The following is a 27,791-nucleotide window of genomic DNA, read 5'->3' on the forward strand; positions in this document are numbered from 1 at the left end:
ATACTAACATTTGTACAGATGAACGTGGTACCTTCAGGCGTTTGGAAATTGCTCCCAAGGATGAACCAGACTTGTGGTCTACAATTTTTTTTCTGAGGTCTTGGCTGATTTTTTATTTTCCTATGATGTCAAGCAAAGAGGCACTGAGTTTGAAGGTAGGCCTTGAAATACATCCACAGGTACACCTCCAATTGACTCGAATGATGTCAATTAGCCTATCAGTAGCTTCTAGAGCCATGACATTTTCTGGAATTTTCCAAGCTGTTTATAGGCACAGTTTACATACACTAAGTCAACTTCTGACCCACTGGAATTGTGATAGTGAATTATAAATGAAATAATCTGTCTGTAAACAATTGTTGGAAAAATTACTTGTCATGCACAAAGTAGATGTCCTTAACCGACATGCTAAAACTATAGTTTGTTAACAAGAAATTTGTGGAGTGGTTGAAATTAATGACTCCAACCTAAGTGTATGTAAACTTCCGACTTCAACTGTATATTTACACACACAACCAGTCAAAAGTTTGGACACACCTACTCATTCAAGGGTTTTTCTTTATTTTTGCTATTTTCTACATTGTATTATAATAGTGAAGACATCAAAACTATGAAATAGCACAAACGGAATCATGTAGTAAACTACATTTTTTCAAACTACTCAAAATATATTTTATAGTTTGAGATTCTTCAAATAGCCACCCTTTCCTTGATGAGAGCTTTGTACAATTTTGGCATTCTCCCAACCAGCTTCATGAGGTGGTCATCTGAAATGCATTTAAATTAACAGGTGCGCCTTGTTAATTTGTTACCTTATTTACTTAAGTATTCAGACCCTTTCCTATGAGACTCGAAATTGAGCACAGGTGCATCCTGTTTTCCAAACTTTCAAAGTTCTTTACATATTCCGGATTGACTGCCCATGTCTTAAAGTAATGAAGGACTGTAGTTTCTCTCTGCTTATTTGAGCTGTTGCCATAATATGGACTTGGTATGTTACCAAATAGGGCTATCTTCTGTTTACTACCCCTACCTTGTCAAAACTGATTCGCTCAAAACGCATTAAGGAAATATATATTTTTATTGTAAATGTGCTTAAAATGTATATACCAGTTTTAGCTTTGTCGTTATGGGGTGTGTAGATTGATGAATAAGGCTGTATCGTAACAAAATGTGGAAAAAGGGAACGTCAGAATACTTTGAATGCACTGTACCTACATGTACGTTACATCAGTGATGGAAACGTTCTTGTGGGTTGTCTGCACAAAGTAGTAAACCACACTATCACTCATAAGCAATTTGTAAGTACGCCCAGAACATTGCCCTGGGAACTAGGAGCATACAATATCTCAGTTTCAAGTTAAGAAGCCTGGTGTTGTATCAGTCAGTCACATACAGGAATCAACCATGCTTATATGACTTGTGTAGCAGTATAAAAGGACTGAAAGTGAACCTCCCCTTTGGAGTTTCATCTGGCTTGTATTTAATTTGAAAAAATCTCCGCAAGTTAATAAAGACTGCTTCATTTACTTTGAGTCCTTAGTTGTGAATTGCCACAACAGGTCACGACGTAGGCCTCATTTTCCCTATAATTTAAGTAAACAGCCAGATGTAGCTTTCTCCTATAGAGCTACATTTTTATGGAATGGTCTGCCTAGCCACATGAGACGTAGACTCGATCTCGACCATTAAGTCTTTACTGAAGACTCATCTCCTCAGTCGGTCGGTCCTATGATAGAGCAGTCTGGCCCAGGGGTGCGAAGGCGAACGGCAAGGGACCGGAGTGATGAACCGCCCTTGCCGTCTGACTGGCCGGCTCCCCTCTCTCCACTGGGATTCTCTGCCTCAACCGTATTATGGGGGCTGAGTCACTGGCTTACTAGTATTCTTCCATGACGAACCTAGGAACGCATCATTTAAGTGACGGACGTGATCTTCCTGTCCAGTTTTGCACCCCTTCAAGCTCGTGCGGTGGAGATCTTTGTGGGCTACATTCCGACTTGTCTCAGGTTGGTCTGTTGCTATCACTCTAGTGGAGGGGGGGGGGGGGGGGGGTGCTTTGGCAAAGTAGGTGGGGTAATATCCTTCCTGGTTGGCTCTGTCCGAGGGTATTGTCAAACGGGGCCAGAGTCCCCATCACCCGTTTTCGACCTGCTCTTGATTTGGATACGAGTTTGATGAAAATCAGACAATGACGCTTCCTTGATTTAGTTTAACATTCACACTAAGTTTACTCTAAGTAAACTAGCAACCAAAACAGCATTCTACACATTTGCCTAATTAACAAAAAGTACCCTTTGACCACCGTCCCTACATTTAGACAGCCACAATTTAAACCACCCATTTACACACCTAAATCGAGCAGAGATCACATCTATTTTCTCCAGTCCCCCCTCCAGCTATAATTAAAAGGCAGTGGACACTGACTGCCAAGCCCCACCCCCCAAAAAACTCCTTTTGTGCAATGATTCAAGGACACCAAAAACAGACTCAGAAAATAAAACAAAGGTTCAGTTGGAGACTTTACAGAAGAACATTTAATACCAAGAAACCTGGGGGAGGGGTGGGTAGCTCAGGAAAGAGGGACTCAAACACTACTGTTCATACTGATTTACATTGAGTGGGGACATGACCCATTAGTCAGGATCACATCCCAAATGGCACCCTATATAGTTAAATACTTAGAACAAGGGCGCATAGCGAGTTACTTTTACCAGAGTCCTATGCAGGAAATATGCAGCCCATGTCTGGCAACAAGCCCACCTTTTCTCTGAAACAAGCAGTGCGGACAATGGTCCCATACACATGGTTTACACCCAGAACCACAGATCAAGTGGAGAAAGGCGGCGATTGGGGGAGAAGCATGGCGCTTGAGCCTCGTACAGCTTCAAAATATGGGGCTTTCAGGTTGGTAGTGGGGTGGGTATTTAACACCGCCTCCATAGTGGAGGTCCCTGGTTGAGGCACAATGGTGGCTTCGCTCACCGCCATACACCAACCACTGCCTGCCCATTTTTTTTTTGTAAAACCATCTTGTTCTGATAATAAAATCAAAGGATAAAAATAAATGAAAGTACATATAAATCTTTCAGGTCCATTTGTTTGTAGTTCATTTAGTTCAATTGGTTTCCTTCGCTTGTCACTCCTCCTCGCTCTCGTTCCCCGGTTCTATGTCGGAATCGCCATTCACTTTTGATTCCATCCTCATGCCTTCCTCCGCCTCGTCTTCCATAGTCTCATCCTCCTCCCAGTTCTGCACAGACCAGAAACGCAGAATACAGTGAGATGCTTCACTCTTCATCATACGTCAACCTTCCAATAAACGCAATGGTCAGTGAGAATGTGATGGTTCAAGAGCAAAAGCGCACTTTACAATACCTCATTGTATAATCTGTATTGTATTCCTTTCCACCCAAACACAGCACTAGTCCTATGGACCCATAGGGGTGCAAATTCTATATTGTTTTTTTTATCAACTGTTCCCAACTTAATCAAAGGCTTGGTGGAGAGTTGACTCGAGTGTGTTAGCGCTAGGGTAAAAAAAGAGAAACATGCACCCATTTGGGTCCACAGAACAAGGATTGGGAAACCCCTTCATATTTACTTGATAAAGCATTTAACAATCCATCTGTATTCCATCCCACCCACAGCCCCTGTGTGTCATCTTAACCACCTACATCAGAATCCTCATCTGGAAGACCTTCGTCACCTGAAGCATTGTCTTCGTCAGAGGACTCTAAAAGTGGAGAAGACAAAACAAAGCTGTCAGTCATAAAGCCACAGTCCAGACACTTTACAGAACCACTACACAGCTTTATTATATTGAACAAAAATATTAACATTTTCAAAGAAATTACTGAGTTACAGTTCAAAAGAAAAGCAGTCAAAATAAAAAAAACATTAGGCCCTAATCTATGGATCTCATGACTGGGCAGGGGTGCAGCCATGGGTGGGCATAAGCCCACCCACTTGGCAGCCAGGCCTAACCAATCAGAATGAGCTTTAAAAGTGGCCTTTAATTGTGCACAGCACAAAGTACACCGGTGTAATGTTCATGCTGTTTAATCAGCTTCTTGATTTGCCACACCTGTCAGGTGGAACAATTATCTTGGCAAAGGAGAAATGCTCACTAACAGGATGTAAACAAATTTGTGCACAAAATATGAGAAAAACGTTGTGCTTATGGAAAACTGCTGGGATTTTTCTTTGCTCATAAAACATGGGACCACTTTACATGTTGCATTTCAATTTGTCAGTGTATATTAAATAGTCAGAACAGAGGAGACCGCCAAAGACCGAGAACACATACTGAAAGGGGGAAAATAAGAGTTACGTGAGGAGAATAAACTGTTGAACAAAGCCCTGTGCTGAAGTGCACACATCCCCTCTCGAATGCTGTTGGGGAAACATCCTTATTTGCATTTGAATTATTTGAATGAAAAAAGAAAAAAAATGCAGCTGTGACACTGGGGTCTTGACTGACTGCTTGATGTAATTCGTAGCGAAAGCAAATGCATACAGGAAGTCAGCTATATTGTGTAGAGTAGCAGTATTTATTTACACAGTTATCACCATTCATGGTAAAGAGAAATACAGAGGGGGGACGGTGTGTGTGGCGGCGAAGTTCAGGGTTTGTTTGGCAGCTAAGCAGAGCATTGTGTTTGAATACAAAACTGATTTATTATTTTCACTTCTACATAACCACAATTGGAGGTGCAGCTGCAAATACTGAACCCTCTGGAGAATACACTTCAACAGAAGGGCTACCGTGAGGCTGTAATCCTTTAGGGCGTCTCCAAAGTCATTCTGCATGATCAGATTTAGAATTTGATACGATTTTGATAGTCTGAGGTACATAAGGACCGTGTTTCATGTCTGAGGTACATGTGACCTCAAAAATATAAAAAGCACAGGAACGTCCATACAGCATCTGCATTAGGGCTGTCCAGACAAAATCTTGGTTTACCGAACCGTAATCTGTTCTTTTGAAATTGTATATTTTTTCAATATATATATTTATATATATCAGTATATATAAATCAACTACATGCGTCGAGCTTGTCTGATGCTTTAAGCTTACGGTTTGATGAAAAAAGACTAATGCCTCAAGAGGGCACCAGAGGTCTAGATAAACAGAAAATGTAAAAAATAAAAAATAAAGTAAACTTGATTGACTAATCTATTATATATATATATATATTAATTTTATCGCTTTTCTGACTTTCGTGACCAAGCTAATAAAAGGCTAACTGTTCTAGCATTGACTGATCCACTCACAAACGCTTGGATTGCTTTCGCTGTAAAGCATATTTTCTAAATCTGACACGATAGGTGGATTAACAACAACCTAAGCTGTGTTTTGGTATATTTCACTTGTGATTCCATGATTCTAAATATTTTTGGGATTATTTTTGAATTTGGCGCTCTGCAATTCAGTGGTTGTTTAGGAAAATGATCCCGGTAACGGGATCCGTAGCGCCAAGAAGTTAAGAGACCCCGTAGCAATGACCGGAGAAAGTTAATTTTCAGACAGGAGAAAGTGAATTTTCTAATTAAGGTCACTGCTCGGGCTCCGAATGAGCTATCGGTCCGAAACTCGGGGTGACCTCAGCTAGGCCTGCAAATGTCAGAACTGGACCCGCAGCTAGAATGTAACTACGTGTTTTACGTTAGGGTTTAAACAGAAGGCGCTGTGAATTTTGGGCCTGCTCTGAAATGTGATACTTGACTTCTAAAAGAATTGGACAAAGTGGTTTTGATGTCAGTATGTGTCAGTTGTGTCCGAATGATATCTTATTGACTGATGGACGCTGGCAGTATAATATATTGACATTTTCAATTTCCAATATAAAATGTACAGTGTCCATTTCCAATGTATTTAAATGAGGGATTTACCATCACCAAATGGACAGGCTGAAAATCAGCACCAACGAGTGATGAGAGGACCCACTATCACTACTCGGCCATCCTTAGTTCAATGAGCCAGTCAATTTTTCATTTCTGCAGTATATTAGAGCATGTCCAATTTGTGTTGGTAATTGCACATTTCCAATGTACTTAATGAGGGATTTTCCATCACCAAATGAACCGGCTGGAATCAACACAGTGATTGGACAGTGTCCAAGTACACATATGCTATATTGTCAGTGTGAACATGCTCTTCTGCAAGTTGACTGTGTCCATTGCATATCCATTAGGACAACCAATTATAAATTAGACATGCTGAATCAACATCTGGAAATTCTTACTTCCTATGATCAAACATGAAATAGACCTAGGTTGATTGAGGGCTTAACATAGTGAGATGATTTGGTCAGTATATGCGCCAGATGGACATGGTTCACCGACTTTTTGGTTTGGAAGCCGACTTCCTATGATCATATGGTAAATGGACAAAACATAGGCCTTATGGACAAACTCAATAAAATAAGACAAATGTCCATATGGTTAGTACATATGTATAGACAATTCACCCATGGGACCTGACTTTGCGACCATTTCCCATACTATAAAATACAGTAGCGCGTGCTCGCCCCTATGGGATTTTTGGTTTATTACACTTGGCGTTTGCAATGTTCTGGTTGCAATATGGTTTTGATGAACTGCTATCCATTTGAATGGTATTTGCGATTGTGTACATGGTTTGCCCAATGCAAATAAGTTGACATTAATTTCTCTCCATTTCATGGGGGTCTTCCCTTACCAAGAAGACAGATTGTTACTGAGTAGCTGAGTTAGTCAACTTGACTTAAAGCTATGGCAAGAACTGAAAATGTTTGTCTAGCAATGATCACCAACCAATGTGACAGAGCGTGAAGTATTTTTTTTAAAGAAATGGGCAAATCTTGCCCAATCCATTTGTTGAAAGCTCTTATAGACTTACCCAGAAAGACTCACAGCTGCAGTCACTGCCAAAAGGTGCTTCGACAAACTACTGACTTGGGGGTGTGAATACTTACAGAAATGTCATAATTTCCATATTTCAATTAATACATTTGCAAAAATCCTGAAAACAGGCTCACTTAATCATTATGGGGTATTTCCGTGTGCAGATAGTTGAGAAAAAATGATCAATTTTGAAGGCTAACAAAATGCAAATTAAGTCTTGGGGTATGAAAACTTTTTAAAGGCACTATTTATCATATACAAATTAGCTATGACATACATAGCCGTGTGCCTCAGTGACATGCTGTCTTTTATGAAATTCTAAACTTTACTATTGTAGATCGAGAACCTGAAGAATAAAAATAAAATCTATTGTAAGGCCCGTTCAGCAGGTATAGCCAAATGAGTTGAGTCTGGTAGCTTACTTTAATTCCGGTAAAACATCATTTAACAGCGCACAGCTCTCAATAACATAGGTTGTCTTTCACCAAAATATAGGAATATCACAAATCATTTAGCATTGGAAATTACTTGTAGTTCTATGAGTTACATGCAGTTCCACACTGAAAGAGGACACAGTTTTCACAAAATAGGTATTTCTGGAGGATGCATCAGTTCTCACAAATTAGGTATTTCTGAAGGTAGAAAGGTGTAAAACGAACAAAACACCTGTGATCCGGACACTCATAACGTTTGAGTCGGTTGGTGTTCCGTGAAACGATGCACTCGCATCTTAAACATTTGAAATCGGGAACTGATGCTTGTGTTAATCTTTACATCCCTATACAATATTATATTCACTTCTGTTACGTAGAACACCATCAATATGGAATCTTGTCAACATTAATTCAGCTTTGATACAACAAGCACCATTCGCCAGAGTAGCCTGTTCACTGAGTAGAGCAGAGTGTGCGTAAAGGAGAGAAACCACTACCTGTGCAGAAGATTAGGGACCTTCAGCTGTCGGGCAGAAGGGACCAGAAAAATCTGAACGCATTCGGGCAGCCACTCAGTTAAAAAAATAAGCCTGCTTTCCAGACAAGAAACGCAAATATGAACATCCCCTACGACTGATTGCCCTGATAATCTAGAAAACGGCAACCTGTTGCAGCCACCCCCTCCAGGGTTTTCCTCACTGGCTCCACACTCCATTCCCAACACGCAGCAACAGGATTCAGAGCACAATTTGGAACAACCTCACTTTTCAACAAGCGCCACAGCCACCTTATCAACCCTACTTATGAACCCAAACCATACCATTGGCAGGAGTAATGGATCGCAGCGCGTCTAATTAGGTCATGAAAATACATCCCATGCGGTTCAATAAACCATTTTATACAGCGCTATAATTAGAGACAGTGTCGAGTGTTCACTGAAAAGAATTGTGGGGGGCTTTGACTTGAACGCCAGTCAGTCACCCAGTATCAGGAGTAATCGTAGTTTGGTGTGCCCTGCTGTGTATTAGCAAGTCTGACTAAGGATATGCAAATGTCCTGGAATGCAAATCCTAACCAGCAATTTGAGTAGAGAATGAGCTAGGAATAACGATGCATCATGGTACTGTAAAAGAGACATCTTATTCAGATGAGATCCTATGCGTATATCTAATACAATGTCTCTACCATTGGTGTCAATCCATTACCGTAAACCTTCCATTAATAGGCGCAGCATTTATTTGCTTAAAACACTGGAAACAGGTGGTTAGAGACGGGCTTCTATTTGAGCCAGCATCTTTCCCTTAATGCATATGTCGTTTGCTTAATTGTAGCATTTTAATACAATGCACTGTTATCATTTACAAATCCTTACCTTGTTTCTTTCGTCTTGGTAAGAATCTATAAAAATATATACTCTGAATTTTCTAGTTCTTACTTTTGCCACGAGAAGGAGTCTGTTCTCCCGAAGTTTACTGTTTGCCAGTTAGCTAGTAGTTCTTAGCTGTTCGCAGCCAATGGCTAGCAGTTTTACTAGCGATAAAAACAGACGATTGGCATAAATTGTTTAAATAATTTAGTAATGACAATGTAAACAAGTCATGGTAATTAATCGTAACCATGCAAACACATTTAGACCGGGCGTTTATTTGTTGAAATGTGTGCCGTTGCCCAGCTATTAAAAAAAAGGGACAGGCAGCCATTTGAGATTCTGCATTAAATATAAGTTTACGGGTATATTAGTTGTGAGACAAATCTAATTGGACTAGAGCTCCTACAGATAAATGGTGCATTAATTTCTTCATTTGCACTAACATTAAATTGCTCTCCTGCGCTTTCAAATCAGTGTCAATTGAGTGAAGGATATAAAGGGAACACCACTTAAAAGAACTGAAATACACAGAGTGATAGTGAATGTATGGAGGGAAAAAGAAACAGAAAGTGGGCAGTGTGGCCATTACCCTCTTCATAGACAAGCTTGGCCATGTGGTCCACGTCTTTGACTTTGTTGCCGCTGTCGCTTGTCGCCACCTGGTGGAGGGGAAAAAATTATTTAAAGGCAGCGGTTGCCACAAGTGGGGAAACACCTAGCAGCAACAGCGGCTCAGCCACAAACTGGTAGGCCACACAAGTTCACCAGAACGGGACCGACGAGTACTTATGCGCGTAAAAATCTGTCCTCGGTTGCAACAATCACTACTTAGTAACAAACTGCCTCGAAGCAACGTAAGCACAAGAACGGTTCTTCGGGAGCTTCGTGAAATGGGTTTCATGGCTGAGCAGCCACACACAAGCCAGGAACACAATATACTAGACAGTTCTGTGCTTCCAACTTTGTAGCAAAAGTTTGGGGAAGGCCCTTTTTGGTTTCAGCATGACAACGCCCTCGTGCACAAAGCAAGGTCCATACATACATCGGTCGACGAGATCGGTGTGCCATTAGCCATGACCTCGACCCCATTCGAACACCTTTTGGAGAAATTGGAAGGCCAGCTGCGAACCAAGCCTAATCAGCCCACATCAGTACCCGACCTCACTAATGCGTGTGGCTTAATGGAAGCAGGTCCCCACAACAATGTCCAAACGGTGCATTCAGACCTCTTGACTTTCTACACATTTTGTTACATTACTGCATTGTTATAAAATTGATTCAATTGTTTTTTTCACCTCAATTCACACACAATACCCCATAAAAGCTAAAACAGGGTTTCAGAAATGTTTACAAATGTAGTAACTGAAACAGTTACATAAGTAGTCAGACCCTTTACTCAGTACTTTGTTGAAGCGCCATTGGCAGTGATTACAGCCTTGCGTCTTCTTGGGTATGACACTACAAACTCGGCACACCTGTATTTGGGGAGTTTATCCCATTTTTCTCTGCAGACCCTCTCAAGCTCGGTCAGGTTGGATGGGGAGCATTGCTGCACAGCTATTTCCAGGTCTTCCCAGATGTTTGATCGGGTCCAAGTCCAGGACACTGAGACTTCTCCGAAATGTGTGCTTAGGGTCGTTGTCCTGTTGGAAGATGAACCACCACGCTTCACCGTAGGGATGGTGCCAGGTTTCCTTCAGACGTGACGCTTGGCATTCAGGCGAGTTCAATCTTGGTTTCATCAGACCAGAGAATCTTGTTTCTCATGGTCAGAGTCTTTTAGGTGCCAACCGGCAAACTCAGAGCAGGCTGTCATGTGCTTTTTACTGAGTGGCTTCAGTCTGGCTACTACCATAAAGGACTGAATGTAGGAGTGCTGCAGAGATGTCGTCCTTCTGGAACGTTCTACCATCTCCACCTTTCCAAATCATGTCCAATCGATATGTACCACAGGTCGACTCCAATCAAGTTACTTAAACTTAATTGATGATCAATGGAAACTGGATGCACCTGAGCTCAATTTTGAGACTCCGAGCATATAACATTTTCTTAGTCACATACACATGGTTAGTAGATGTTAATGCGAGTCTAGCGAAAGCTTGTGCTTCTAGTTCAGACAATGCAGTAATATCTAACAAGTAATCTAACAAATTCACAACCACTACCTAATACACAGAAATGTACAGGATGAATAAGAATATGTACATATAAATATATGGATGAGCAACGGCCGTGCGGCATAGGCAAGTAGATGGTATAAAGCAGCATATGCATATGAGATGAGAAATGTAGGATATGTAAACATTATTAAAGTGCCGTTTTTTAAAGTGACTAGTGATACCTTTATTTAAGTGGCCAGAGATTTGAGTCTGTTAGTGATGGCTGTTTAACAGTCTGATGGCCTAAAAGCAGTTTGTCTCTCGGTCCCAGCTTTGATGCACCTGTACTGACCATGCCTTCTGGATGATAGCGGGGTGAACAGGCAGTGGCTCGGGTGGTTGTTGTCCTTGATGATCCTTTAGGCCTTCCTGTGACATTGGGTGCTGTAGGTGTCCTGGAGGGCAGGTAGTTTGCCCCGGTGATGCATTGTGCAGACCGCACCACCCTCTGGAGAGCCTTGCGGTTGAGGGTGGTGCAGTTGCCGTACCAGGCGGTGATACAGCCCGACAGGATGCTCTTGATTGTGCATCTGTAAAAGTTTGTGAGTGCTTTTGGTGACAAGCCGAATTTCTTTAGCCTCCTGAGGTTGAAGAGGCGCTGCTGCGCCTTCACCACGCTGTCTGTGGGTGGACCATTTCAGTTTGTCCGTGATGTATATGCCGAGGAACTTAAAACTTCTCCCACTTCACTACTGTCCCGTCGATGTGGTGGGGGGGGGGGGGTGCTCCCTCTGCGTTTTCCTGAAGTCCACGATAATGTCCTTTGTTGTGTTGACGTTGAGTGAGGTTATTTTCCTGACAACACTCCGAGGTCCCTCACCTTCTCTGTAGGCTGTCTCGTCGTTCGTAATCAAGCCTACCACTGTAGTGTCGCCAAATGATTTGAGTTGGAAGCGTGCATGGCCACGCAGTCATGGGTGAACAGGGAGTACAGGAGAGGGCTGAGAACGCACCCTTGTGGTGCTCGTGTTGAGGATCAGCAGGGTGGATATGTTTCCTATCTTCACCACCTGGGGGCGGACGGTCAGAAAGCTCAGTTGCACAAGGCGGGTTTGAGACCCAGGGTCTTCATGACGACAGAAGTGAGTACAATGGGGTGATAGTAATTTAGTTCAGTTACCTTAGCTTTCTTGGTAACAGGAACAATGGTGGCCATCTTGAAGCATGTGGGGACAACAGATTGATTGAATATGTCCGTAAACACACTAGCCAGCTGGTCTGCGCGTGCTCTGAGGACGCGGCTGGGGATGCCGTCTGTGCTGGCAGCCCTGCGAGGGTTAACACGTTTAAATGTTTTACTCACGTTGGCCACGTAGAAGGAGAGCCCAGTGGGCTTTGTCAGTGGCACTGTATTGTCCTCAAAGCGAGCAAAGAAGTTGTTTAAATATGTCTGGGAGCAAGACGATGTTGGCAACGGGGCTGGTTTTCTTTTTGTAATCCGTGATTGACTGTAGACCCCGCCACAAAATGGAGTCATGGTCAGATTTGCCGAAGGGCAGGGGGAGGGCTTTGTATGCATCGCGGAAGTTCAAGTAGCAATGATCCAGAATCCTAGCAGCCCGTGTCACGCATTCGATATGCTGATGGAAATTAGGATGTCTCGTTCTCAGGTTAGCTTTGTTAAAATCCCCGGCTGCAATAAATGCAGTTTCAGGAAACGGTTTCCAGTTTACATACAGTCCAGTGAAGTTCTTTCAGAAAATGTTTTATGGGTACATAATCACAAAAGGCCAAATATTGACATTGCCCAATCCTACTGGCACACCAGATCTGTCCAACAAACTTCAAAAAATATATATAAAAAAAAATATTCTAAAAACCAGGGTTTGTAGGGACAAAAGGCACAAACACAGGGAAAGGCTCTCTTTTCACTGTTGCTGTACTATCAATATCATGGCCATCAAAGGGTCAGTCACTTTTGATACAGGGTAGTAGTCGCTTCACTGTCTAATCATCCATCTCAAACAGTTTCACCAAACCTCTACTCGAATATCCCCAACCAGTTCCACTTATTTGGGTTATTCCAGCATTAACCCACCTGAATGAACTGGTCAATCAATCACAGCCCTTGAATAAGTGGGCCTAGTTTCAGAACCCATCTGTATGTAGAGTAATGGGAATGGCACTGAATCAAATAATACATTTGTGAAAGATTAACTATTTTGCTACAACTGCTGAGACGTACCTGTGTCATGAGCAGATAGAGCTTGCCGTGCAGCTTGGTCAGCTTGTGGAACATCTTGACTCTACTCTCAATCACGTGGTACAGCACTCCCAGCTGAAACACCAGGTCTGGCAACTGGTACAGAGGATTGAAACACACATATATCAGTATTTATGAAAGCATTATTCCTTGGATTTGTTTAAATGAAGATTAAATGTTGGCCCGGTCATTCTGTCAATAACAATCTGAGTATAACTAATTTCTCAAGAGCAAGGAATTCAAAACTCAACTCCCCGATGATTTGAGGGCTACTGGTTATTTTTTTAAATGTAACCTTTAACTAGACAAGTCAGTTAAGAACAAATTCTTCTTTACATTGACGGCCTACCGGGGAACAGTGGGTTACCTGCCTTGTTCAAGGGCAGAAAGACAGATTTGTACCTTGTCAGCTCAGGTATTTGATCCAGCAACCTTTCTGTTACTGGCCCGACACTGTAACCACTAGGCTACCTGCAGAGTAACAGTATTGCTGCTATTCATTCTGCTGGTCAAGCCATGTTTTAGACCTGAAGCTTGAAGGCGCTACACAAAGACACCCATAGATAAACTCACAGAGGCTAAGTAGGAGGTGTGCTGCATGAGAACAGCCTTGAGCCATCGCACCATCTTCACTGCCCTGTAGTGCAAAAGGGAAGAGGAGAGGAGTTAAGGGTGCAGTTTAGGCAACAAGATCAGGGGATTTAGAAATGACTGCCAATTGATTTGACTAAAACGGCCCAAAAGGTAATATTGATGTTAAGCTAAAGACACTGAACAAAATGGGTATTACAGATTAATTCCTGACTCAAAAAAATACATTTTTCAGCACAAAATTGATACTCAATTTTTGCATCAATGTAGAGAAATATTAAAATTCATCATGTGAATGCTGATATTGAAATCGGACCATATCTGATTCGAAGGTGTTCACTTACGTGTATGGATGCCATTGCATTCTCTTGGTGATCTCCTCCACCAATGGCAAGAGGGCAGGGAGGGGTAACCGTGCAACTGTTTTCTTTATCAAGTTGTCCTTCCGGGTCTGAAACACTTTCTGTGGGGCGGAGGAGAGACCAATGTCAGAAGAGACAGACACCAATAGTTAAGTGCTATTAAGAATGTAAATTCTAAATTGATGTCAATTACAATAAGGAGTCAGAGATGTCTTGGATCTTACTGTCCAATAAACTATTAAGATTTAAGGAATTGTTTTAAGGTCAAACAAAGGATCATGTTACTTGATAATGAATTTTAAAACATACATACAATACACTTGATTAAAAAAATGTATTTGTCCTTACTGCCAAAAGCATTGAGTAACAGATTCACTACATGGAACAGACAGCACATCACCCCCCCCAAAAAAAATCTAGCCAATATCTGAGAGATAAGGTCAGGACACATTGGAATTGGACATGTATTTTACCACTTATTTTGGTCACTAAACAGTCTCCATATACTGTATACTCCCATTAATGTTTGACTGGTACCGGGGGGCCTTCATACCAGTCTTGTGGGAGTCCTAGAGTGGTCTGTAATACCCAACCCCTCCGGTCTCAGCTTCGTCTTTATGCTGCATTAATTTGGGCGTCGGGGTGCTAGGGTCAGTCTGTTATATCTGGAGTATTTCTCCTGTCTTATCCGGTGTGAATTTAAGTATGCTCTCTAAATCTTTTTCTGAGGACCTAGGACTATGCCTCAGGACAACCTGGCCTGATGACTTCTTGCTGTCCGGGGTCCACCTAGCCGTGCTGCTGCTCCAGTTTCAACTGTTCTGCCTGCGGCTATGGAACCCTGACCTGTTCACCGGACGTGCTACATGTCCCAGACCTGCTGTTTTCAACAGAGACAGTAGAAGCGGTAGAGATACTCTCAATGATCGACTATGAAAAACCAACACATTTACTCCTGAGGTGCTGACCTGTTGCACCCACTCCACTGATTATTATTAGACCCTGCTGGTCATCTATGAACATCTTGGCCATGTTCTGTTATAATCTCCACCAGGCACAGCCAGAAAAGGACTGGCCACCCCTCAAGGTTTACCCTTTCTAGGGAGTTACCTAGACACCGTGCTTCTACACCTGCATTTCTTGCTGTTTGGGGTTATAGGCTGAGTTTCTGTACAGCCCTTTGTGACATCAGCTGATGTAAGAACGGCTTTATAAATAAATGTATAAAGGCAAAAAGTTTAAAACTCATTCAAGGGTTCTTTAATTTTACTATTTTCTACATCCGTTCGGAAGCTACAAACTCAGATCACTAGCTTAAACTAACAGATTTGTATGGGATTATTGTATTATGCTAATTAGACTTCCACATGGGTGCAGACAAACCAAAAGAGAACTTATGGCAGTGTGTATAGCTAGTGACTTACGGTAGCCCATATACAGTTGAAGTCGGAAGTTTACATACACTTAGGTTGGAGTCATTAAAACTTTCAACAATTCCACAAATTTCTTGTTAACCTCTTATGGCTCAAATATCAGCAGTGAGTATCAGCAGTGGAAAGAGGTGGCCATTTCAAACGGCCTCGTACTCAATTCTTGTTCTTACAATATGCATATTATTATTACTTTTGGATAGAAAACACTGTCTAGTTTCTAAAACAGGTTTAATTATTTCTCTAAGTGAAACATAACTCTTTTTACAGCCCATTTTCTGTAAAAAGTGAAATTTCCAAGAAGCTATGTCTCTCTTCAAGATACTCTCTATAAAAGGCCTTGGCACTTAGGACTGTAGAAACACGTCACACGCCTTCCCCTGGATGTCATGCAGAAGTGAGAGAAGAAATGACTTGATTATCTCTGTCAGGGACTGAAAACAACAGCTTGGAGTGATAAGTGCGCACTTAATTTTTTTTTCTGGGCGCGAAGTAGGAACTGGACTGCGCTCCTGGAAAACCCTCGTTATAGGTGAATATGACCTCCGGCTTCGATTTTTTTTGATACATGTCACAATATCATCCTAAAGTATGTTTTTTCAATATACTTTAATTATATTATTGAAATTTATTCTGGACTTTAGACGTGATGCGACGCAAGAATTTTGTCAAGACGGAGAGGTTAGCACGGCATGGCCAGTGTGCCATGCTAATTCAAGAGGGACATCGTTCGTTCTAGGTCCAAATGAACACGGTTCTGAACAAAGGACCCTTTGGAGAACATTCTGATGGAAAATCAACAAAGATAAGGACCCAATTTGGGATGCTTTTTCATATATCTGTCGAACTGTGCTATCGCTAGCGTTTGACTAGAATCAATGCTGCTGTGTGTTAGCTATTGTAGTAAGCTAATATAACGATATATTGTGTTTTCGCTGTAAAACACTTCAAAAATCTGAAATATTGTCTGTATTCACAAGATCTTTCTCTTTCATTAGCTATCCACCATATATTTCTCTGAAATGTTTTTTGATGTATAATTAGTATTTGACGTTGGTCTGTATTTTCTCTGGCTACTCCCGTGCGATTTCTGACTGTAGCTATGATGGTGGCTAAGATGGTAGCAGTAATGTAAAACTGATTTATAGCTAAAATACGCAAAATCTTCGAACAAAACATAGATTTATTGTGTAACATGTTATAGGACTGTCATCTGAGGGAGTTTTTTCTAGGTTATTTAGGTTGGTTCTAGGTTATTTAGGTTGGTTCTAGGTTAGTTTGGTTAGCTTTGTGCATGCTACTTGCATGCTACCGTTGCTGTGAAAAATGTCTGTCTGTCTTTTGTATTTGGTGGTGAGCTAACATAAATATATGTGGTGTTTTCGCTGTAAAACACTTCAGAAATCGGAAATATTGTCTGTATTCACAAGATCTTTCTCTTTCATTAGCTATCCACCATATATTTCTCTGAAATGTTTTCTGATGTGTAATTAGTAGTTGACGTTGGTGTCTGTATTTTCTCTGGCTACTCCCGTGCCATTTCTGACTGTAGCTATGATGGTAGCAGTAATGTAAAACTGATTTATAGCTAAAATATGCAATTTTTTTGAACAAAACATAGATTTATTGTGTAACATGTTATAGGACTGTCATCTGAGGTAGTTTTTTCTAGGTTATTTAGGTTGGTTTTAGGTTAGTTAGGTTGGCTTGTGCATGCTACTTCATCCTACTTGTGCTGTGAAAAATGTCTGTCCTCTTTTTTATTTGGTGGTGAGCTAACATAAATATATGTGGTGTTTTCTCTGTAAAACATTAAAAAAATCGGACATGTTGGCTGGATTGACAAGATGTTTATCTTTCAAATGCTGTATTGGACTTGTTAACCTCTCTGGGATAGATGGGACGCTTGCGTCCCAACAGCCATGTCAAAATGTAGAGCGCCAAATTCAAAAAAATTATATAAAATTAAACTTGATTAAATCACACATATAAGATATCAAATTAAAGCTACACTCGTTGTGAATCCAGCCAACATGTCAGATTTCAAAAAGGCTTTTCGGCGAAAGCAAACGATGCTATTATCTGAGGATACACCATAGTAAACAAAGAGAGAGAAGCATATTTCAACCATGCCGGCGCTACTCAAAACGCAGAAATAAAATATAAAAAACGCATTACCTTTTATGAGATTCTTTTGTTGGCACTCCAATATGTCCCATAAACATCACAAGTGGTCCTTTAGTTCGATTAATTCCGTCCATATATATCCAAATTGTCCATTTATTTGGCGCCGTTGTACCAGGAAAAACAGCGTTCAATTTGAGCAAAATCACGACACAATATCTAACAAAAAATTACCTCTAAACTTTGCCAAAACATTTCAAAGTACTTTTGTAATACAGCTTAAGGTATTTGTAAACGTTAATAATCGATCAAATTGAAGACAGGTCAATCTGTTTTCAATACAGGATATCAACAAACTCACGGAACATTTCATTTCTTGCCCAAATCTCAAACATAAACAAACGACGTCACTCCACTTCCGGGTTAATATCTTTTTCACCTCACTATGAAAAAACCTTAACCATTTTCCATACAATGGCGACATCCAGTGGAAGCAGTAGAAACTGCGCATTTACTGATTAGAATTCTGGTTTGCCCAACACAATCCATTGAACATAGAGGAACTGAACAATAAAAAAGTTAGTCCTCAGGGTTTTGACTGCTATATAAGTTCTGTTATACTTACAGATATGATTCAAACTGTTTTAGAAACTTCAGAGTGTTTTCTATCCAAATCTACTAATTATATGCATATCTTATATTCTGGGGATGAGTAGCACGAAGTTGAAATTGCGCACGCTATTTTTCCCTAAGTGAAAACTCTGCACCCTATCCTAGAGAAGTTAATGTGTGAAAGTTAAATATTTAAAAAAAAAAATGATTTTGAATTTCGCGCCCTGCACTTGAAGTGGCTGTTGTCATATTGTGGGCGGTGTCGGGCTTGCAGCCTGAAGAAGTTAACAAACTATAGTTTTGGCAAGTCGGTTAGAACATCTACTTTGTGCATGGCGCAAGTCATTTTTCCAACGATTTTTTCACTTATAATTCCCTGTATCACAATTCCAGTGCGTCAGAAGTTTACATACACTAAGTTGACTGTGCCTTTAAACAGCTTGGAAAATCCCAGAAAATGTCATCATGGCTTTAGAAGCTTCTGATAGGCTAATTGACATCATTTGAGTCAATTGTACCTGTGGATGTATTTCAAGGCCTACCTTCAAACTCAGTGCCTCTTAGCTTGACATCGAGGGAAAATCAAAAGAAATCAGCCAAAACTTCAGAAAAAAAATTGTAGACCTCCACAAGTCTGATTGATCCTTGGGAGCAATTTCCAAATTCCTGAAGGTAACACGTTCATCTGTACAAACAATAGTAAAAAAGTATAAATACCATGGGACCACGCAGCCGTCATACCCTTCAGGAAAGAGGTGTTCTGTCTCCTAGAACTTATTGGTGCGAAAAGTACAAATCAATCAAACAGCAAAGGACATTGTGAAGACGGAGGAAACGGGTATAAAAAAATCTTTATCCACAGTAAAACGAGTCCTATATCGACATAACCTGAAAGGCCGCTCAGCAAGGAAGAAGCCACTGCTCCAAAACCGCCATAAAAAAAGCCAGACTACGGTTTGCAACTGCACATGGGGACAAAGATCGTACCTTTTGGAGAAATGTCCTCTGGTCTGATGAAACAAAAATAGAACTGTTTGACCATAATGATCATTGTTATGTTAGGAGAAAAAAGGGGGAGGCTTGCAAGCTGAAGAACACTATCCCAATCGTGAAGCACGTGGGTGGCAGCATCATGTTGTGGGGGTGCTTTGCTGCAGGAGGGACTGGTGCACGTCACAAAATAGATGGCATCAAGAGGAGGAAAATCTGGTGGATATACTGAAGCAACATCTCAAGACATCAGTCAGGAAGTTAAAGCTTGGTCGCAAATAGGTCTTCCAAATCAACAATGATCCCAAGCATACTTCCAAAGTTGTGGCAAAATGGCAACAAAGTCAAGGTATTGGAGTGGCCATCACCAAGTCCTGACCTCAATCCTACAGAAAAGTTGTGGGATGAACTGAAAAAGCGTGTGCGAGCAAGGCCTACAAACCTGACTCAGTTACACCAGCTCTGTCAGGAGGAATGGGCCAAAATTCACCCAACTTATTGTGGGAAGCTTGTGGAAGGCTACCCGAAACATTTGACCCAAATTAAACAATTTAAAGGCAATGCTACCAAATACTAATTGAGTGCATGTAAACTTCTGACCAACTTGGAATGTGATGAAATAAATAAAAGCTGAAATAAGTCACTACTATTATTCTGACATTTTACATTAAAATAAAGTAGTGACCCTAACTGACCTGTTACTAAGATTAAAAGTCAGGAATTGTGAAAAACTGAGTTGAAATGTATTTGGCTAAGGTGTATGTAAACTTCCGACTTCAACTGTATACACAAAAAAAAGGGTACACTCACATTGAGGATGTTGGCGTCCTTGCTCTCCAGGCCCTGCACCAGCAGCACCGCATAGTTGTCCGTCTGCAGAGAAGGGGCCCCCTTGACACCCTTCTCAGGTGACATCTTAATCTTGCCCAGTCGCTCCTCTATTGACATCTGAAGAAGAAAAGGATGAGTGGCAGTGAGAGTAAACGTAGTTAAATGAGGGTGGCAACACGGCAGCAGTCTGCAGCTAACAGATATGAGGGAAGAGCAATATAGTATTGTTTTTGCTGTGCTACAATGTATTCACTCATCCATTGACTGGGTAAGTCACAGGACTGCGTTCACCCTTAAGCGAGTGAACAGACACTTTCGCATGGTGACTGATTGCATTTACTACTGACAGAGTGACAATTCTACCATGCCTGATGAAACAAACAGGTCCTCAGTAGTGCAGTTGGTAGAGCATGGTGCTTGCAACGCCAGTATAGCTGGTTAAACTGACGGGATCACACGTGCGTAAAATGTACGTACGCATTACTAAGTCCCTTTGGATAAAAAAATAGAAAGTCTTAAGGAATATATTAGGGATGCAACTACTCACCGGTCGCCAATTCAAATGATTAAATATACACAAACCAATCGAAATGTAGAATGCGGTGGTCAGAAAAATAGATTCATAATGCATCTGTTGACAGCCATTGTGCTACAAGTAAAATTTTGCCTGCCAAACAACCACAGGGAATATCAGTAGCCCAGCTTCGCACACTGCCTAACAACGTAGGATGCCTGTTCCTGAGCTTACACATCTGCGGGGCACATTCCGCATTCAAATGCTAAAATGGCTTGAATGACATCCTAAGTTATTATTTACTAGGTTATTGTTGTCTATGCGCTGTTTAACTTCTTGCAACTATAGGGGGTGCTGTTCCGCATTAGCATTTTTTGGTCTCCAAATTAAACTGCCTCGTGCTCAATTCTTGATCGTACAATATGCATATTATTGTTATTATTGGATAGAAAACACTTTCTAGTTTCTATAGCCGTTGGAATTTTGTCTCTGAGTGGTACAGAACTACTTCTACATCACTTTTCCTGACAGGGAGTCAGATTTCAGAAATTTTTACCCCTGATCTGGGATCGGTTTTAAGGTGCCAGTAGATGCTATAGAGAAACCGACACTGCCTACGTCTTCCTCTGGGTGTCAGTACGTCATCACGTTTTGAATGGATTCGATTGCGCAATCAGAGCCACTATAAAACACGAAAACGTAGAAGTACCGCTCTCTTCCTGCATGCGTCATGCGCAAAATGGACATCAGACCTGCCTCCTTCCAAATCGTTGTTTAGAGAGTGATATTTCTCCGGTCATGTTTTCAGTCGTTATAGTTGTTAAAAACATCATAATGTAGTTAATTTGAACCGTTTTATAGCAATTTATATCCGTTTAGTGCGATTTTGAGGAATTTCTTTGTTGTGCACTCTGAAACTTTGGACACGTTTCGGGGTCCCGTTCGATCGTTAGTGGATATTTCGAAGGACAGAGGACATCTATCGACCAAAAGAAGATTCGACCCAAGAAAGGATTCTTTGCCCAAGATTCTGATGGAAGAACAGCTCACAGTAAGAACAATTTATGATGATAAATCGTGTTTCTGTCGATAAATGTTAAACGTTTATGTCGCCATCTTGTTTGCTATAGCTTCGCTTGGCGCAACCTGTATTGAAAAGTAAGGATAATTTAAAAAATGTAAATCAGCGATTGCATTAAGAACTAATTTGTCTTTCGATTCCTGTCAACCCTGTATTTTTTAGTCAAGTATATGATTAGCTTTCAATTAAACTAGATCACTCTGAAAAATGACGTCAGACATTTTAGGCTTGATTTCCTAGTATTTTCATTGTGTAACCACGGTTTTGTATGGCTAAATATGCACATTTTCGAACAAACTGTATATGTATGTTGTAAAATGATGTTACAGGAGTGTCATCGGAAGAATTCTGAGAAGGTTAGTGAAAAAATTAATATATTTTGGCGGTGATTACGTTATAGCGCTCTTTGGCTGGAATCGATGCTCTGGTAACGTTTTCACATGTGGTATGCTAACTTATCGATTTGTGTTTTCGCTGTAAAACGCTTAGAAAATCTGAAATATTGTCTGGAATCACAAGATCTGGGTCTTTCCATTGCTATGCTTTGTCTATTCTTATGAAATGTTTTATTAAGAGTAAATTGGTCATACACGTTGCTCTCTATAGTAATTCTAGTCGTCTTGTGATGGTAGGTGCAATTGTAAACTGTGATTTCTACCTGAAATATGCACTTTTTTCTAACAAAACCTATCCTATACCATAAATATGTTAGACTGTCATCTGAAGAGGTTTTTTCTTGGTTAGTGGCTATCAATATCTTAGTTTAGCCGAATTGGTGATAGCACCTGAAGTAGTAAGAAACTGATGGAGTTAGAAAAGTGGTGTATTTTGCTAACGTGTTTAGCTAATAGATTTACATATTTTGTCTTCCCTGTAAAACATTTTAAAAATCTGAAATGGTGGCTTTATTCACAAGATCTGTATCTTTCATCTGGTGTCTTGGACTTGTGATTTAATGATATTTAGATGCTACTATCTACTTGTGAAGCTATGCTAGCTATGCTAATCAGTGTGTGGGGGGGTGAGGGGTGATCCCGGACCCGGGGTAGAGGCTCGTTAGAGGTTAAAAAAGGTATTTTACCAGAAGCTACCTTACACAACTCCTCTGGTTATAGACAGTGTTTGAAGGTAGACTCACACCACAGTTTGAGGAGTTTTGAAGTTGGCCGCTAGTGGGAACTTGCACATGATTGTTAATAAATCAATTTATTCTAAACCAAAGTTATGACATAATAATTTGGTTGAAATATTATAAACAGCTGATTTTTTATATCCAAAAATGAAATTGGGCTTAAACTTCTTGTCAATAGGGGGGGCGCTATTTTCACTTTGGAAAAAATCGTGCCCAATTTAAACGGCCTCGTACTCTATTCTAGATCATACAATATGCATATTATTATTACTATTGGATAGAAAACACTCAAGTTTCTAAAACTGTTTGAATTATATCTGTGAGTAAAACAGAACTCATTTGGCAGCAAACTTCCAGACGAAGTGAAAATTCTGAAAATGGGGCTCTGTTTCAGGGCCTGCCTATTCAATTGCCTTATATTTATCGATATGCATGCACTTTATACGCCTTCCACTAGATGTCAACAGGCAGTGGAAGGTGGAATGGGGTGTCTAGCTTGATCTGAGGTCGAACAAGAGCTTTTGGAGTAGCAGGTCAGGAATTTCATTTGTCTACCAAGGCGCGAGGCGGAGCTCGACATTAGCTTCTGAAAAGCTTTCGGTTTACACGGCGAATATCTCCGGCTCTGATTTTATACATGTTATAATAACATCATAAAGTAGGTTTTTTCAACCGAGTTTTATCAGTTTATTCAACGTTTATTGGGACTGAGTTTTCCATTCTTTGCGTCAAGAGAGGGTGGGAACGTTATCAACATTGGCTAGCATTGTGGCACAAATTCGACAGAAGAAAAGGACATTCTAAAACCAAACAACGATTTATTCTGGATCAAGGACTCCTTTTGCTGAGCTTCCATCAGAATCTTGTACAAGTAAGAACAATTTATGATGTTATTTCGTATTTCTGTGTAAATTGTTGATTCCTATTCTCCGCCGTTTTGGCGAGCGCTGTCTCGCAATAACGCAAGCTGTTTGTTATGGTAAAGTTATTTTAAAAAATCTAACACGGCGGTTGCATTAAGAACCAGTGTATGTTTCATTTGCCATACAACAAGTATTTTTATGTAAAGTTTATGATGAGTTCTTTGGTCAGATTAGGTGAGTGTCCAAAATATCTCTGGAGAATCGATGCTACGTATTCACAATGTATAATCAGGATTTGTAGCTCTAAATATGCACATTTTCGAACAAAACATAAGTGTATTGTATAACCTGATGTTATAAGACTGTCATCTGATGAAGTTGCTCAAGGTTAGTGATTAATTTTATATCTTTTGCTGGTTTTTGCGATAGCTATCTTTTGCGGTGAATAAATGCATTTGTGTGTTTGGCTATTGTGGTAAGCTAATATAATGCTATATTGTGTTTTCGCTGTAAAACACTTAAAAAAATCGGAAATATTGGCTGGATTCACAAGATGTTTATCTTTCATTTGCTGTACACCATGTATTTTTCATAAATGTTTTATGATGAGTATTTATGTATTTCACGTTGCTCTCTGTAATTATTCTGGCTGCGTCGGTGCTATGTGATGGTAGCTGCAATGTGATTTATACCTCAAATATGCACATTTTTCGAACAAAACATAAATGTATTGTATAACATGTTATAAGACTTGTCATCTGATGAAGTTGTTTCTTGGTTAGTGACTAATTATATCTCTATTTGGTCGGTTTTGTGATAGCTACCTATGCGGTAGAAACATGGTGAAAATATGCGGTTGAGTCTTTGGCTATTGTGGTTAGCTAATAGAAATACATAGTGTTTTCGCTGTAAAACATTTAAAAAAATCGGAAATGATGGCTGGATTCACAAGATGTTTATCTTTCATTTGCTGTATTGGACTTGTGATTTCATGAAAATTATATTATATGATATCCCTGTTTCGTTAGGCTATGCTAGTCAGCTTTTTTGATGAGGATGCTCCCGGATCCGGGATGGGTATCACTGAAAGGTTAATGTGTACGTGGCCTTAACAGGTACTCTTACCCTACCTGCTGAACAGGGCTTACAATAGATTTGATTTCTCAGGTTCACCATCAGCAATAGCTTTGGTAGTTTTGCTTTAAACAAAGAGTATAGGGTCCCTCTTAGATACAGGGTTAAGTTGATAATTTCATTAGGAGGATAGCATTCACTTCAGAAGGCACACCGCATAGCCAAAGCAGGAGAACACAAGCTCACTAAACTTCCAAACCATTTGATTTTGAGATGCGGGTGAAATTCAAAGTTGTGCTATATATTCATTGGCTATGTCATAACTCATTTGTAAATGATAAATATTGATACATTACATGCTCAAACATTCAAAATGACAATTAGTGGGTGATGCCGATTTCAGAACCAAAGAGGCTGAAAATTACATTGGCATTGTCCATTTTGGACTTCAGTGAGTTGTTTTTTTAGCTGTTCGGGCACAATTTGTTCTGGAGGCAAACTGAAGTCAGTAGGTTAAAAAGCTAGATTAAGTCGGTGATTCGTAAACATCAGGGATTCTTAATGAAGTTGTCATTCAACAAGACTCGTTTCAACGCAAATTTTCACATTGAAAAATACTGCAAACATTTTTAGTTAAATGTAAAATTGCACGACTATGATCTCCTTGGTAAAAATGTCAATGAATGAGATTTATTGAGTGAATTCTATTTTGAGGAGGTGTATACTGGCTACGGCGTCTCAAATGGACAAACCATACCGTCACCGCTATTTTTCTAGTTTTTCCAAGCGCAGTTCTTAACGGAGTATGCGATCACACTCGTTTGGTTAGGCGCCAGCCCAACTGAAGTATGCAGATGCTTTAACAAGGAACTGCTGTCGTGTGCAGATTTATCCTCGGTGATCATTAGCACAAATCACGATTCCGCAGGTGTTTGCATCTTTCGATTTTCTGAAAGTGGGGGTACATTTGGCCCATAGACTTGCAAAGATACGCGATGGAGCTACCGCCCTGCTTCCGCTTCTCGTTCTAGTACCTTCAGACACCTTCCCCCGGAACTTTATTGAGCATCTGACACAATTACACAAGATTTAAGTTCTGGGTTTTAGAGATGACTTCAAATATTAATCTTTAGTCAAGGTTTTTATTGCTATCGCCAACAGAGTTGAGGGGCAAGTTGGATCCATGTATTTTTGAGCAAGAAACACTCCGTGTTAAACCTTGAAAGGCCTAGTTGGTCTTGGTTGAGGTTTATGCAAGACAATATACCTCTTTGGCATCTGTGCCCTTTCTCTTCACGGATCCCAGGGCTCCTTTGACCGGTGCTTGGTGACCGGGAAGTCCAGGGACTAGAACTTTGCTCTTGGCGTTACCTACTGGGGTTTTCACCTGCAACAAGAGAGTATGTGACTGTTTTTCCATTTTTAACCAAACAAACCACTCAACTTCAATGACCCATTCCCCAATCAACATGTACATTATTGGAAAATAACAAAGCAAGCTTTCAGGGATGTGTTTAAACTCATGCTGATATTTTCACTAAGTTAATTGAGCAATGCAACAGTAATGTGTCATACCACTGGTTCAGTTGCTCAGAACAGTAAATTAAACTAAATGGCCGCCGCTGGGAATTACCTTGGAGACGGTGGTTTCCATGGTGAGGGAGAGGGTGGTGTGGACATCACGGGTCAGGCAAACATGTCTCTCTGCCGTATTCACCTCCTTAAGGAGGGGAGAAGGGAGGGGACAGTCAGTTACAGTAAAAAATTATTGAAATATAAAGCAGTATACATTTTTATAATTATCTCTGCTGTGTTACAACATATTCACTCCTCCGTTGACTGGGTGAGGCACAGGACAGCACTAGCCGCAAGGAAGGAGTGAAACGATACTCGGTCAGTAGTATGAAGAAGTAAGACAGAATGTCTGTGCGTAATGGCAGGAAGGGACAGGGGGATACCTAGTCAGTTGAACAACTGAACACATTCTATTGAAATGTGTCGTCTGCATTTAACCCCACAGGAAGCATTCTGCAGAATATTCCGCCAGGTCTACGTACTCAGACTTCGCCTGTAACCTAAAAATGTGTGGCGAAGTGTACAAACCAAATCAAAAACATTCCTAAAGTGTTACCTGTATATTGAAAAGCCAATATGACGCTCAAGTCAGGGACATTGCTAGAGTTTTGTCATCAGCCTAGATTTAAAATAACCATTTATTAGCTAGAATGTTCAACTGTGAAAGTCATTGAAAGGTTAGAATAATTGCGCACTGGAGTAAACACATGTATTGAATTGAACTCACCACTCTCTCCATGACAGGCTGCAAGTGGTTGCCGTAGGCCAGCAGCAGGCTGTGGTTGTCTGTGGTGAGGGCCGCGGCCAACAGGGGAACGGGGACGGGGCTGTCCTCCACCCCAGTCATCTGCACTGTACACAACGGGGACAGGGGCTTCTTACAGGGCCTACAGAGGAAACAATTATTTTCATTAATGAACATGATAGGTATCAAAGAAGTGTACCATGTAATGTGTACCAATACTATAATTACAGAACTAGAACAATGTATCAGTTGTCAGTACTATATAATAATTTATGAATACTGCACAGAAAATGTTAAATTAAGCTTGATCAATTAAAAACACCCGCTGTGTGAATACTGTGGGCTCCCGAGTGGCACAGCGGTCTAAGGCACTGCATCTCAGTGATAGAGGCGTCACTACAGACACCCTGGTTCGAATCCAGGCTGCATCACAACAGGCCGTGATTGTGAATAGGGCGGCACACAATTGGCCCAGCGTCGTCGAGGTTTGGCTGTCATTGTAAATAAGAATGTTCTTAACTGACTTACCTAGTTAAATAAAGGTTCAATAAAAATAAGGTGTATTTAAGTAATGGTTTGGTTGCCACGATGGTATTCAAGAGTGATAGATTGTTCCCTTCACCCTACAACACTACTAAAATTGCCAATTGTCATAAGTCTGTGCCCATAGCATGAACCAGCCTTTTTCCTCACTGAATAGAGATGACTGGGATGAATATGGACTCGTTCACTCTTCCCCTGCCAGATATAAGACTCAGTGCCATAAGAAAGACAGTGCCTTGCCCAGTGACAGGGTAATATTATGTGCCAGTAA

General features: G+C 40.7%; 1 protein-coding gene across 2 annotated transcripts in view; it reads right to left on the reverse strand.

The window, feature by feature from the left end:
- Positions 1-2,519: 2,519 nt before the first annotated feature.
- Positions 2,520-27,791, reverse strand: part of wdr43 (WD repeat domain 43) — a 34,753-nt gene continuing 9,481 nt past the window's right edge. The window contains exons 8-17 of one of the 2 annotated variants that reach the window (XM_071381842.1): positions 26,960-27,119; positions 26,291-26,377; positions 25,925-26,044; positions 19,973-20,110; positions 13,989-14,107; positions 13,627-13,690; positions 13,036-13,149; positions 9,281-9,350; positions 3,678-3,736; positions 2,520-3,253 (exon numbers count right to left, since the gene is read on the reverse strand). In XM_071381842.1, coding sequence (XP_071237943.1) covers positions 3,140-3,253; positions 3,678-3,736; positions 9,281-9,350; positions 13,036-13,149; positions 13,627-13,690; positions 13,989-14,107; positions 19,973-20,110; positions 25,925-26,044; positions 26,291-26,377; positions 26,960-27,119 — 1,045 coding nt within the window. In that variant the 3' untranslated portion in view covers positions 2,520-3,139. The remainder of the gene's footprint in view (positions 3,254-3,677; positions 3,737-9,280; positions 9,351-13,035; positions 13,150-13,626; positions 13,691-13,988; positions 14,108-19,972; positions 20,111-25,924; positions 26,045-26,290; positions 26,378-26,959; positions 27,120-27,791) is intronic. The other variant, XM_071381844.1, reaches the window with a different exon arrangement.

This window comes from Salvelinus alpinus, chromosome 33 (assembly GCF_045679555.1).
Source record: "Salvelinus alpinus chromosome 33, SLU_Salpinus.1, whole genome shotgun sequence".
NCBI classification, from domain to species: Eukaryota; Metazoa; Chordata; class Actinopteri; order Salmoniformes; family Salmonidae; genus Salvelinus; species Salvelinus alpinus.